The 13,402-nt window shown below is 37.6% G+C and overlaps 1 protein-coding gene across 1 annotated transcript in view; it reads left to right on the plus strand.

Moving 5' to 3' along the window:
• Positions 1-2,764: 2,764 nt before the first annotated feature.
• Positions 2,765-13,402, plus strand: part of SLC25A31 (solute carrier family 25 member 31) — a 28,105-nt gene continuing 17,467 nt past the window's right edge. The window contains exons 1-2 of the mRNA XM_049631155.1: positions 2,765-3,155; positions 12,430-12,557. Of these exons, the coding sequence (XP_049487112.1) occupies positions 2,912-3,155; positions 12,430-12,557 (372 nt within the window). The 5' untranslated portion in view covers positions 2,765-2,911. The remainder of the gene's footprint in view (positions 3,156-12,429; positions 12,558-13,402) is intronic.

Genomic DNA, 13,402 nt, shown 5'->3' on the forward strand with positions numbered 1-13,402 from the left:
GAGGTATGTTTGCAGTTGTGTTGTCCTTTCATGCATTCAGCCAACAAATATTTATTGACTTTCTACTCTGTGCCACGCACTGTTCTGGATGCCAGGGGTAAAGCGGTGAACAAAACAGCTAAAAACGGACCTTCACGGACCTGATGTTCCAGTGGAAGAGGAAGGCCACAAATAAGTAAAATATGTTGATAAAAGCAAGAGGGAAAAAAAAGTGAAGGAAGAAATTGGATAGGAAGTGTGAGAAATAGGGTAGCCAGAAAAAGGGTTACTGAGGTGACCCTAGACCTGAACTAAGAGGAAACTAACCATGCTGATTTCTAAGGAAAGCAGAGTGAACAGCTCAAAGGCCCTGAGATGCTGTACTTTTATATCAACATGTAAATCACCAGAACTTTTTTTGATCCCAAAATTAGTAAATAAAATGCAATGCAGCTGGTGAAACATTTTAAGCTCAGACTTTAGAAAAGAGCTGATCCACAGCTCTTAAGGTAATAAGCTACATTTCTAAGTATTTTCACTTTTGCTATCTTCTGTCAATGAATGTATGTCAGAAATAAGCTTGAGGATATGATAAATCAGTGTGCTATAAACATTGTCAACTATAGGGTCAAAAGTGGGGTTTCGGGGGAAAGGGAGTCAAGAAAGGAAGGAAGAGAAAATTTGCCTGGGGAACAACAGAACACTTGCTTTTCTGTCTGAGATATATATATATGTTCCTTGGGACCGGAGATCTTCCTTTGACCTTTCTTGGCACCTTAAGAACACAATCTTGCCTGGAATGTGATTCAAGCATTCCCTGTGCCCCCTTAAATTTCTCCCTGTGTGCTTGTTAATACTTTAATATCCTATAAAAGAGACCGAAACCTCTTTTATTATTCATATTTTTGCAGATAAAACATCAATCACGTCTTGAATTTGCATGGATTTCACAAAGGGTTTTGAAATCCGTGCAATGAGAAGACTTTAAATCTTTTAAGCCTAGGAATAATTAATGCAATTGCTTCAGAAAGCTTAATCTGGTAGCAGCATGTAAAATGGAGAGATTTGGCCGCAAAACCAGTTAAGGGTCGAATAAGCTGCCATGGAAAGGAAGGTAGCACCAAAATGGTACCAGCAGGACTTGCCACCTGCTTTTGTATGAGGTAATCAAAATATAAACAAAATTCCTGCTCTGGAACCCTGGCCTAAATATGGTTTTGTACTAGTGACAAGTAGTATTAAAAGTGTTATAACACACTTAAGATAATAAAAAACTAGAACCTCAAGTTCAAACAACTAACTCCTACAGAGTAAGAGATGATAAAATAGGGTCTCTTTATTAGAAACCATCAAATAAGCTATAAAAAAGAAATAAGTGTATATTAGATGCTACTACAGAAAGATTTCCAGGATGTACAAAGTGAAAAAAAGCAAGGTGAAAGAAAATACAGCAAGACCTCATGTCCAGGATAGATGTATATCTACTGCATATACTTGCCCAGAGTCAGACCTGAACCTGGTAACACTCCAGATGAATTCTCAAAACTGTGGTATGCATATAGATGTCACCAGGACCTCCTCGGAGACACCATGAGATAAAAACTTTACTTAAAAAAATTTTTTTTTCATCATTTATTTATTTTTGGAGACAGAGAATGAGCGAGGGAGGGGCAGAGAAAGCGAGGGAAACACAGAATCAGAAACCGACTCCAAGCTCTGAGCTGTCAGCACAGAGCCCGACACCGGGCTCAAACTCATGAACCAGGAGTTCATGACCTAAGCCAAAGTCCGACGCTGAACGGACTGAGCCCCAGGCGCCCCTAAGAACTTTTCTTAATAATACTAAGACGTTACTTGTCTGTTTCACTCTGATTCTCTCAGTGCATAGTGGAGTTTTCCAACAGCCCCACAATGTGTGGTATTGCAGTAGACTGGGTACAAAAGCAGCCATGTAAATCCAGCTGTCGTTTATTACGGCAGGAATTGAAGAGATTTTCAAAAATAAAAAACAAGGCTATTCTCATTTGTTTTGAAAACTAGTTACTTTTTATTTAAAAATGTTATTTTTATATGGGCTATTTTAAGTGAATTAATATTTTTAAAATTTCAGTTTCAGTTTCTGAATATAAATATATCAATATATAACAAAAACAGAAGCTTCCTAGTGGTCTTAGTTTTTTTAAAGTGAAAAGCGATCCTAAATTAAGTTTGTGAGGTACTGTTCTAGAATAGGTCTTTGGTTCTCAGCCTCCCCAAGCCCAAGCATTAGTTAAAACAGCATAGCCCTCTCTTCTTTCGGCTGTCTGGATTGAGAAACACTGCTCCAGATGAAATTACCAATTTAAATAAAATCCAAACGAAAGAGGAACATGTCGAATTAAGCTATTGGGGTGCAATCAGCAAAGCCAGACTGAAAATGTGACTAGATAAACAAGCCCTGCTAAATTCAAGGAGCAGAAATAAAGCAACTTTTAAGAGAAAATGAAAGGGTAACTCTGGGAACCAAAATTTAAGACTTGATTAACCCCACACGTTGGCTTACTCTACTATGTTCTAGTTTTGCCTACTAAATATATTTATACAGGACTAGTTACGCACTCTCCCTTCCTGCACCTCCACAGTTCAGTACCCATCGCCTGCTAACACTGCGGGCAGTAAGGAAAACCCAGACCCGGGTTTATCAAAGGCAGCGCTCAGCGCTGAGGAGACACGTGTTGGGAGTCACGTGGCTGGTGCCAGAAGGCGGGAGGCGGTTGGAGGCGCCTGCGCAGCTCCGCGAACTCCCCCAGGCCCTGGCGCGCCGATCTCGCGGCAACCTGAGCGTCGCTTTCCCGCCAGGACGAAGCTGAAGCGGTTTTAGGTTTCCCTTCGTAGATTCTCTCAGGCTTTTTTTCCTTGTGCTGGTGCCCATTTTTACCGCCGTCCTCCCACCATGCAGCGTGAACCTCCGAAGGGGAGGCAGGGGAAGAAGTCGGAAAAGCGGCTCTTTGACCCCGTGTCCTTCGGGAAGGACCTACTGGCCGGCGGGGTCGCAGCGGCTGTGTCCAAGACAGCCGTGGCGCCCATCGAGCGGGTGAAGCTGCTGTTGCAGGTGCAGGCGTCGTCCCGACAGATCAGCGCCGAGTCTCAGTACAAAGGCATGGTGGATTGCCTGGTGCGGATTCCCCGCGAGCAGGGTGCGTACCAGAGGCCACCATGCCAACCTTTCCCGGTCTGGGTCAGCTTGCCAGAAAAGGGGAGAGGGGCGGGAGTGGGTAACTGCACCACAGATGTGCCTGTCCGTGATGCGTTTGTTTCTATACCGTTGACAGTTCAGTTTCTTAGCCAACCTAAGAGGCTCCCCTTTCCAGAGCCAGGAAGACCTGTAACGTGACCAGTCCTGGGTAGGAGAGGCCACCACATTCTCTTTTTTCGCTTAAGTTTCTCCTTCACATCGGGATTTACACCTTGCTGTAGTTGTGCCTGGGTCAGAAGGAAAATGGTTGACCTCCCAGGATTGAGGGAGATGCCATTAGGCATGTTAACACGTGCTTTAAGTTGCTTAAATATTTGTTGAAATAATATTCTTAGAAGTACTCCAAGTATGGTAGTGTAGGAGCCTCCCAATACTCTGCTACCTATTGAGTGAAAAGAGGTTCTGTTCATTCTTCAGAACTACTGAAGACCAGGGCTGAAACTAAAGAGGCATTCACCCGTGCACAAATTGGAGGAGGGTACCCCAAAACTCAGTAAAGACAAATGATATTTTAGTGCAGTATTTTTAAAAATCAAAGTTAATTTGAAAAATCCAAAGTGAGCAAAATATCAAAATTTTAAATAAAGACGAGAATAACATTACCAGTTTTTTTCTTTTTGTATCAGCCCTGCCTTAATTAAAATTTTGATTTTTTTTTTCATTGTAAAGGTTTTTTTCCAGTGATACCGAAATGATTTCAAGGGATAAATAAAGCGTTTTGTTAACCATTAAATACCCTTCTGTTGCAGAATTGCTCTTAAGTTAGCTAAGTAGATAAGAGGATAAATTTATCAAAAATCTTCTATAAATCACCCATGTAGTTGTATTCAGTTGAAAACTCAACAAGAACTTTAAAAAGAGAATAGGCCTGTTTATTGTGTAGCCTGAACAAGAAGTGAGTGGCTTCAACTTCAGGGCCTGCCCTTTCTTCTACTCCTAAGTCTATGCCAGGTTACTCTTCCATGAGAAAACCATTCTCTCCCCAGAGATGTAGTTACAACTCCTCTAGGCCTGTTGGGTGTGGTATTTAGGGTGGAGTGTAACTGTTTTTTGTTTCTGTTTTTTTGTTTTTTGGGCTTTTTTGGTGTGTAACTCTTAAGGCATCATCTAAGCTGTAAATTTAGGATACTCACCTGGACAGCTGAGCTCAGATCTTTCATAGTGCTTCACATTTCTCTACTCCCATTTGTAAGCTTCCCATTTCCCCCAAGGTTTTTACAGGAAAGGTAGGAACCTATCTCCACTTGGTTTATATTCTAAGACTTCTTCACAGAAGTAGGGGACTCTTTATTATTAGCTAATCTGCTTTAAATATTTAGTCAGGTAAAGTTAAATATTCTAGTCAGGTTGTGTTGATCAGTGCTAATTTATTTTATATTTTAACTGTTTTAAATAATATTTAAACCTAAACATATTCAATATGGATCTTGTAAATTGAGATCATTCTAAATAGTATTCTAGTGCTTGCTTTCTTTACCCTCCGATGAGATGATCATAAGCAGAACTTTGAGATGTTTTATGTTCTTATAAACAAGGCCTTGTTATGAATACACACTCCGTGGTACATCCTATGCTAAGAGACTAGTAATTCACAACAGGGATAATATTGCCATCTAGGGGCATTTTTACAACCTTGGAGGGAATTCTTTGTTTAGCACAAAGATAGAAGGGTATAATACATAATTGCAATGATATAAAAGGCAAAATCCAGGGATGCTAAACATTCTGCTGCTGTACATGGCCAGGCCTGTGCAACAAACACTTATTCTGCAACCTAAATGGCTCACTTCTCCCACTAGACATTCATGTAGTAGTAAAACCTGTTTATGATTTTCTAAGCTTAGAACCTAACTCTGATTTACTCATGAACACAAACTGTCTGGGACATAGTTTCCATATATACTGATCAGTAATTCAACTACCTTGTGAGTAGAAGGACTGTTGTATTTTGTTTTGTTAAGAATTGTACTAAGAGGGGGTGCCTGGGTGACTCAGTCCATTGTCAACTTCAGCTCAGGTCATGAACTCATGGTTTGTGAGTTTGAGCCCCACGTTGGGCTCTGTGCTGACAGCTCAGAGCCTTGAGCCTGCTTTGGATTCTGTGTCTCCCTCTGTCTCTCCCTGCTTGCACTTGATCTCTCTCTCTATGTCTCTCAAAAACAAACAAACAATAAAAAAATTTTTTTAAAGAATTGTACTGAAAGGTGTTCACCATTGTAAAAACTTATGTTACCAATTCTTGTGATATTTGATCACCACTTAAGCATCATCTTCATTTGTAACTACTGAATTCATGATCATTATACATACATATACACAAATATATTTATTAAGCCCTTTTAAAAGAAATGTTAATGGTATCTAAAGTATAACATTCATTATTAAGTGGAAGCAAGCATCTGACAATTTTGTGGTGTGTTCATGCCTCACCAATTTACTAATTAAAATGCCTATTTTAGGGGCGCCTGGGTGGCTTAGTCATTTAAGTGTCCGACACTTGATTTTGGTCCAGGTCATGATCTCATGGTGGTGGGATGGAGCCCCACGTCAGGAACTAAATGAGTGTGGAGCTTGCTTGGGCTTCTCTCTCTCCCTCTCTGCTCCTCCCCCACTCATGTGTAAGCATTCATGGTGACATGAGTTTTCACAATAGTGAACAGCTCTCAGTACAATTCTCTCTTTCAAAATAAGTAAACATTTAAAAAATAAAATATAATCCCTATTTTATTTAAAATGCGTTTATTTTCTCTTCTTGTGTGGTAGAGAGGGCATTATATGGATTTTTAAAAAATTGTTGAAGAAGTCACAGTCTTTGAATTCTATTTCTAGATCCTAAAGGAAGTAATGTTAAGTATTTATTCTATATAGAGGACTTGAGCCTGGTAAGGTTGAGAATCACTAGGGTAGATCATTCTGGAATTTTACTGGGCAATGAAGTTCTGAAATTGTTATTTTCTGGAATTTACCTCCTGTCCCTTTTTTGAAAGTCAAGGCACATCCTCATCTCAAATGCTCTGAAGTTTCTCTTGTGTTTCATGTTTCCTCTAATTTTACTGATAATTTTTCCTTTCTTTAGGCAACATGAAATGAACTTGAGAGACATGAACCCATAAGGCACAAGTAGATGGTCTCTCACTATCTTCTTACTTATCTCTGCTTTCTTTCTACACCAAGGATAGATCTCTTCATTTTAAATCTCTGGACTTAGCTTTCAACATCTCTTTGGGTATCTTTCATACACCCTATAAGCTTTCCTTGGCTTGTAAAAGCTTCTGGATTTATCTTGACTGATGCTGTTCTTAAAGATTTACTGTATGCTTTAGTTGTTGGTGTGACCTTCAAACTTTGTATGCACACTTTTATTTAGTACTGTTTAAACCTTTATTACATGAAAAATTCATGTTATAGAAAATTAGAAAATATAAAGAATGAAAAAGTAAAACAACTCACCACTGAAATCCCCACAGGTAACATTTTGGTGTCTGTGCTATAATTTTCCACTGGGCACAATAGGCATATATGTAAGAATATTTTAAAGTAATTGTTTTTTAAAAAATAATTGTTTTATTTCATACATAGTAAACAAATATTTTAAAGATCTGATCTAGGCAGCTCATTTTTAAGCATCTACCAGATCTCTCTTTCCTCTTTTAGGAGTTTCTGGCTATGAGGTTTTTTATATCTTGAAGACAGTGGTTTGGGATATGGAAAGGCATCATTTTAAATAAAATGGGAAAGTAAACATAAACATTACTAATATTTGGTATATGAATTGGGACTGGTATCTATGCTTGGGCCAAATGTCAGTTACAAATCCTAAGACACTAAGGCATTCTGAAAAAAAGAAAATGAATTGCATACTAAAGAGGGGCTGACAGGCACCCTTTCTCAATTATTATGTAATAAACATAGTTTATGTTTGCTCAGTTGGATTTATAGAGACAAGAAGACTGTTTGAATATTTGAAAGTATCAAGAAGACTATTTGAAATATATATTCATGTACACTATTCTTTAACATTTTTTAAAATATTTTATTTTATTTTATTTTATTTTATTCTTAAGAATGAACCTCACCTCAAGGGTGCTTTGAGATAATAGCAAATAATGGTGTGAAAACACCATGATTAGCAAGATATCTAAATATATTGTTTAATTGTTCAAATGAATGCTAAGTTATTCTCTAATATCTCCTATCTAGAAGTTTTCTCCAACTGCCCTATGTAAATAGCCCTTCCTCAATCTCCATGTCCACATATTATTTTTGTTCTTAAAGCCACTTGACATATTTATCTGTTCATAGTCTGTCTCCCTGTTCTCTCTCCCTTAAAATATAAGCTCCGTAAACCCAAGAAATTTGCTCCTTAGTGCTATCCCTAGCAGGTTCACTATGTACTAGGTACCAAATAAAAGGTTTTTAAATGAAGAATCTTTACATCCTTTAATTTCTATTTTGGGTATTTTTACAAATGTGCATAGCAGAGTAGTATAGTAGAAAATATATATAATCTTTTTAATGTGTACATATTTGAGAGTCAGCCTTACATAGTTTTTACTGATAGGCATATTGTCAAAACATGTAGTAGCACACCAGTCTAGAATATATATACCCAAACATGTTTAGCATTATCATGGCTTGGCTAATAAGTTGACCAGTAACTTTTTCTCATTTTCTCATCAGGTCTATATTTTAATTCTTTTGTTTGTTTGTTTCAAGTATTTACTTAAATTCCAGTTTATTAACATGCAGTGTAATATTAGTTTCAGGTGTAGAATTACATACACTACCCAGTGTTCATCACAGCAAGGGCCCTCCTTAATACCCAACTCCCATTTAACCCATCCCCCCACCATGTCTAGCAACCCTGCTTTTTCTCGATAGTTGAATCTGTTTTATGGTTTGCCTCTCCTTCTCTTTTCCCCCAAGTTCATTTGTTTGTTCCATTTAAATTCTTTTATTTAAATGTGTTTTTTTAATGTTTATTTATTTTTGAGAGAGATTGACAGAGTGTGAGCAGAAGAGGGGCAGAGAGAAAGAGAGACACAGAATCTGAAACAGGCTCCAGGCTCTGAGCGATCAGCACAGAGCCTGATGCAGGGCTTGAACTCACAAACTGTGAGATCATGACCTGAACCGAAGTCAGGTGCCCCTGTTCCATTTTAATTCTTAATTATTTTCTCAGAATTAAGTTCATGATGGTTTTTTCTCAGCCTTAAATTTTTTTTTAAACATTTATTTATTTTGAGACAGAGAGAGACAGAGCATGAATGGGGGAGGGTCAGAGAGAGAGAGAGAGAGACACAGAATCTGAAACAGGCTCCAGGCTCTGAGCTGCCAGCACAGAGCCTCACACGGGGCTTGAACTCACAGACCGCGAGATCATGACCTGAGCTGAAGTCAGCCGCTTAACTGACTGAGCCACCCAGGTGCCCCTCTCAGCCTTAAATTTTGAAGAAATTATTTTTTTCTTAGCAATTAAGTAAAAAACTTAGATATTTTGTTATTAGCAAAGAAAGATACCACAATCACTATGTTTTTCCCTACCAATTTTGTGATTATATCTTAGGAAATTGCCCTTTTATTCTGTATGACTAGAGAATATCAAAATACTCCTACATTTGCATCATCCTTTTCTCTTGTTTTTTTCTGACCAAAAATACTGGTTTTTATCTAGAATGGATTATCTGACCAAAAAATACTGTTTTTATCCAGAATGGATTTTTATAGAGAGGCAGTAGAATTTAATAGATCTAGGTTTGGAGTTGGATTCTGGAATCAAGTCCCAGCCTTTTCCTCACCTTGTGACCTTCAGCAGTTTTTATTAAACCTATCTCAGCCCCAATTACCCCAGTTATATACTGGGTATAATAATAGTACCTACCTGATATGATAGTTGTGAGAGTTAAACAAAATTATGCCTGTAAAATATTCAACCATGTGTCTGTTGCAATTAGTGCTCAATAAGTTTTAACTCTTTAATCAGTATGTATACTTCCCCAAATTTACAAGCATGTATTCCTGATATTCATTTATAAATGAGTGTCTTTGATATAAACTTGCATTATACAGAGTAGGTTTTTGTAATCTTCCTGAGGAAACTTATGTAGGTACCTAGTGTACTATAGATGAATAAAACCCTGAAACCTAGCCCCCAGAAATAACATTCCTATAGAAAATGCATTCAGAATTTCACTTTGAGGTTTCTCTCCCTTTGCACTCTTAGCAGGGACACTGAAGTTCCTAAAAGCATGGTACAGCAGTGAGATGCAAAGAAAGGAATAAGAATAAAGTTTTTAAGGGTGATCTATGGAAAAAGATTAAAACAGGAGTTCTTAACCTGACACTATAGCTTCAAGGAATCCATGAGTTCTGTGAAATATATGCAAAAGTATTTTATGTATGTGAGATTATATTTTTTTCAGATATAACCCATTAAGAGTTGCCAGTTTTCCTGGTATACTTCTAGGGATTTATTTGTTTCTAGATTTTCATTGAGACATTGGCCTGTGTTTTGATGAATTTTCTAGGTTTTTTTCATGCAAATGCAATTTTGCTAAAAAGGATGCAAATTAAATCCAAATTAGTTAACATATAGTGTAATAATTAACATATAGTGTAATAATTTCAGGAATGGAATTTAGTGATTCATCACTTACATATAACACCCAGTGCTCATCCCAACAAGTGTCCTCCTTAATGACCCTCACCCCTTTAGCCCTTCCCCCCACCCAGCACCCTGCCAGCAACCCTCAGTTTGTTCTCTATCATTAAGAGACTCTATGGTTTGTCTCCCTCTCTGTTTTTGTATTATTTTTGCTTCCCTTTCCTTATGTTCATCTGTTTTGTATCTTAAATTCCACATGAGTGAAATCATGATATTTGTCTTTCTCTGACTTATTTTGCTTAGCATAATACATTCTAGTTCCATCCACGTTATTGCAAATGGCAAGATTTCATTCTTTTTGATTGCCAAATAATATTCCATTGTATCTATATACCACATCTTCTTTATCCATTCATCAGTTGGTGGACATTTGGGCTCTGTCCATACTTTGACAATTGTTGATAGTGCTGCTGTAAACATTGGGGTGCATGTGCCCCTTCGAATCAGCACTCCTGTATCCTTTGGATAAATACCTAGTAGTGCAGTTCCTGGGTTGTAGGGTAGTTATGTTTTTAATTTTTTTAGGAACCTCCATACTGTTTTCCAGAGTGGCTGTACCAGTTTGCATTCCTACCAGCAGTGCAAAAGGGTTCCTAAAAAGAATATATTCTTCAGCCAACTGTAACAAACCTTTTTAATCATAAATCCAGCGCTATGTTATACTCTCATGTTAATTTCCAGATGTCTTTCCAAAATCTTCCATTTATATACAATTCATTAGCCAAAGTTACAATCCTTTATACTGCTCTTAAATATGACACTGTTTTGTGAAGTATTAATTCAGACTATAATCATAAGTATAGAATTATGACTAATAACTTATAATCTAAAACCCATAATATTTCAGTACCACTCAGCTGGGTCAACCATTTCCTAAAATTTTTTTTTAATGTTTATTTATTTTTGACAGAGAGAGAGACAGAGCATGAGTGGGAGAGGGGCAGAGAGAGAGGGAGACACAGAATCTGAAGCAGGCTCCAGGCTCTGAGCTGTCAGTCCAGAGCCCGACGCGGGGCTTGAACCCACACACTGTGAGATCATGACCTGAGCTGAAGTCGGATGCTCAACCGACTGAGCCACTCAGGCTCCCATGGGTCAACCATTTTCAAAATGACTTTTAATATTTAAGGGCCATGTATAAAATGGAAATTCTAATATCTTTTGATATATGACACTTTTTCTAAACTCAGGGTTTTTTTTAAACAAATAATTTTTTTTTTCAATTTAAATCCCGGAGAGAGAAGGAGAGAGAGAGAATCCCAACCAGGCTCCGCACTATCAGCACAGAGCCCAGTGCAGTGCTCTACCTCACGAACTGTGAGATCATGACCTGAGCCGAAATCAAGAGACGCTTAACCGACTGAGTCACCAGGCGCCCCCTTAGTTTTTAAACTTTTAAAGTTTCACTTTGTGCATGTATAAAATGGGTACTGTAGGAGAGCCTATTTCATAAGCATAATGTGGTGATTAAATGAAATATACAGCCTTTGTCCTGTGCCAGCACATACTAAGTACTTAGGAAGCACTCAGTACCATTACATGTTAAATGTCCTAGTAGAGACTGAATCAGTTGTGAATACTCAGATTATTTCTTAGCTTTTAAATATGTTTCTTAATTATCTTTGTGTAATTGCTTTATATGCAGTTTGGGACTCACCAAGATTCTTTTTTTTCCCCCACAAAGCAGACTTTCTTATTTAGCAAATAAATATAACTTTCAGTTTCTGAACTTCAGCCCAGTCAACAGAGATTATTTTCATTTGAATCTTTATCTTTAGAAGACTGATTCTGGGTATTCTCCAAGTTTGGACTAGAGGTATCCTATTCAAAGTAGCAAGATCAAACCATTGGACAATTTGTAATCTAGTAGACACAACTATGGCTACTTAAGAGATATCCTATTGTATTCTAGATCAGTTCTGGATTTTAAAGGTAGTTGTGAATTACAGGGGTAACACAATGACTGAATTTTAAGGATTGGTCAATCCATGGAGATTTGAAGTGGGAAGATTATTGGCCTGGAAAGTTTCCTCTAATCTCTCCATCAGGCCTCTGGAGACTGCCTTGAATTGTAAATTGATCCCTTTTCTGGCTAGGTTCCAGAACATAAAGGTGAGGATACTTTAGACTCTTAACAGCTTTCTCATTCTCATATGTATGTATACAAACCAATTCTGTTCTAATAATAGGAATTGTATGTTATGATTTGGAAATAAGGCTAAGGGTTACTAGCTTCTCTGACAAATACTGGTGAGCTCTGTTTTTCTACTAGGAGAAAGCCCTGTATTCAACTGATAATACTTTCCATAGGTTTTGAGGTATTTAAGGCTTTTTATTGGAAACTAACAAAATTGGAATGGGGCACATGGAGTTAACACTGCCTGTTTTCTTCAGTGGATTCACACATAAACTTAATTTTTTCTCATGAGAAAGAGTATAAATTTTAGATAGTTCAAATAACTTAGTTTGTTAAAACTATGGGAATTTTTAAATAATAATACAAGTTTATATTTAGTATGTTTTTTGTTTGTTTGTTTTTGTTTTTTGGTAGGTTTCTTCAGTTATTGGCGTGGCAATTTGGCAAATGTTATCCGGTATTTTCCAACACAAGCTCTAAACTTTGCTTTTAAGGACAAATACAAACAACTTTTCATGTCTGGAGTTAATAAAGAAAAACAGGTAAGTACATTTTTTTAGGTTTATTTATTTATTTTTGAGAGAAAGCGTGTGCACAAGAGTGTGAACAGGGGAGGGTAGAGGGAGAGAATCCCAAGCAGGCTTTGCACTGGAGCCTGATGCTGGGCTTAATGTCACAAACCTTGAGATCATGACCTGAGCCAAAATCAAGAGTAAGATGCTTAGCCAGCTGAGCTACCCAGGCGCCCAGTAAGTACATTTTAATATCTATTATTTTCTAAGAAGTAGTTGCATTTGTCTTAACCTGTGATGTTTTACTTGGGGAGGAGGTGCTAAAGTGGTAGAAGAAATAGTAATTAAGACATAGGAACTTTTAACATATTGATATGTATTATGTTATAGAAACTATATTTGAGAAATATAGAATTACATTTTTTACAAGTTTCTCTAAATCTCTTAACACGATTTTAATAACTAAAGGATCTTTTGTCCCAAGATAATATTTGTCTGAATAAGTATTAATTTTAATATAACTTACATGTTATAATCACTGTTCTACTGCACTGTTCTACAGCAAAAAAAAGTAGTCAACAGGGGTTCCTGGGTGGCTCAGTCAGTTGAGCATCCAACTCTTGATTATTGGGTCAGGTCGTAATCCCAGGGTCCTGGGATCAAGCCCCACATCAGGCTCTGCACTGAGCATGGAGCCTGCCCAAGGTTCTCTCTCTTTCTCCCTCTGCCCCTCTCCCCAGCTTGCATGCATGTGTGCCCTCTCCCTTTATCTCTCTCCTTCTAATAAAAGGGGTGCCTGGGTGGCTCAGTCAATTAAGCATCTGACTTTAGCTCAGATCATGATCTCTCAGTTTATGAGTTCAAGCCCCGTGTCA

The sequence above is a fragment of the Panthera uncia genome, chromosome B1, assembly GCF_023721935.1.
Source record: "Panthera uncia isolate 11264 chromosome B1, Puncia_PCG_1.0, whole genome shotgun sequence".
Lineage (NCBI taxonomy): Eukaryota > Metazoa > Chordata > Mammalia > Carnivora > Felidae > Panthera > Panthera uncia.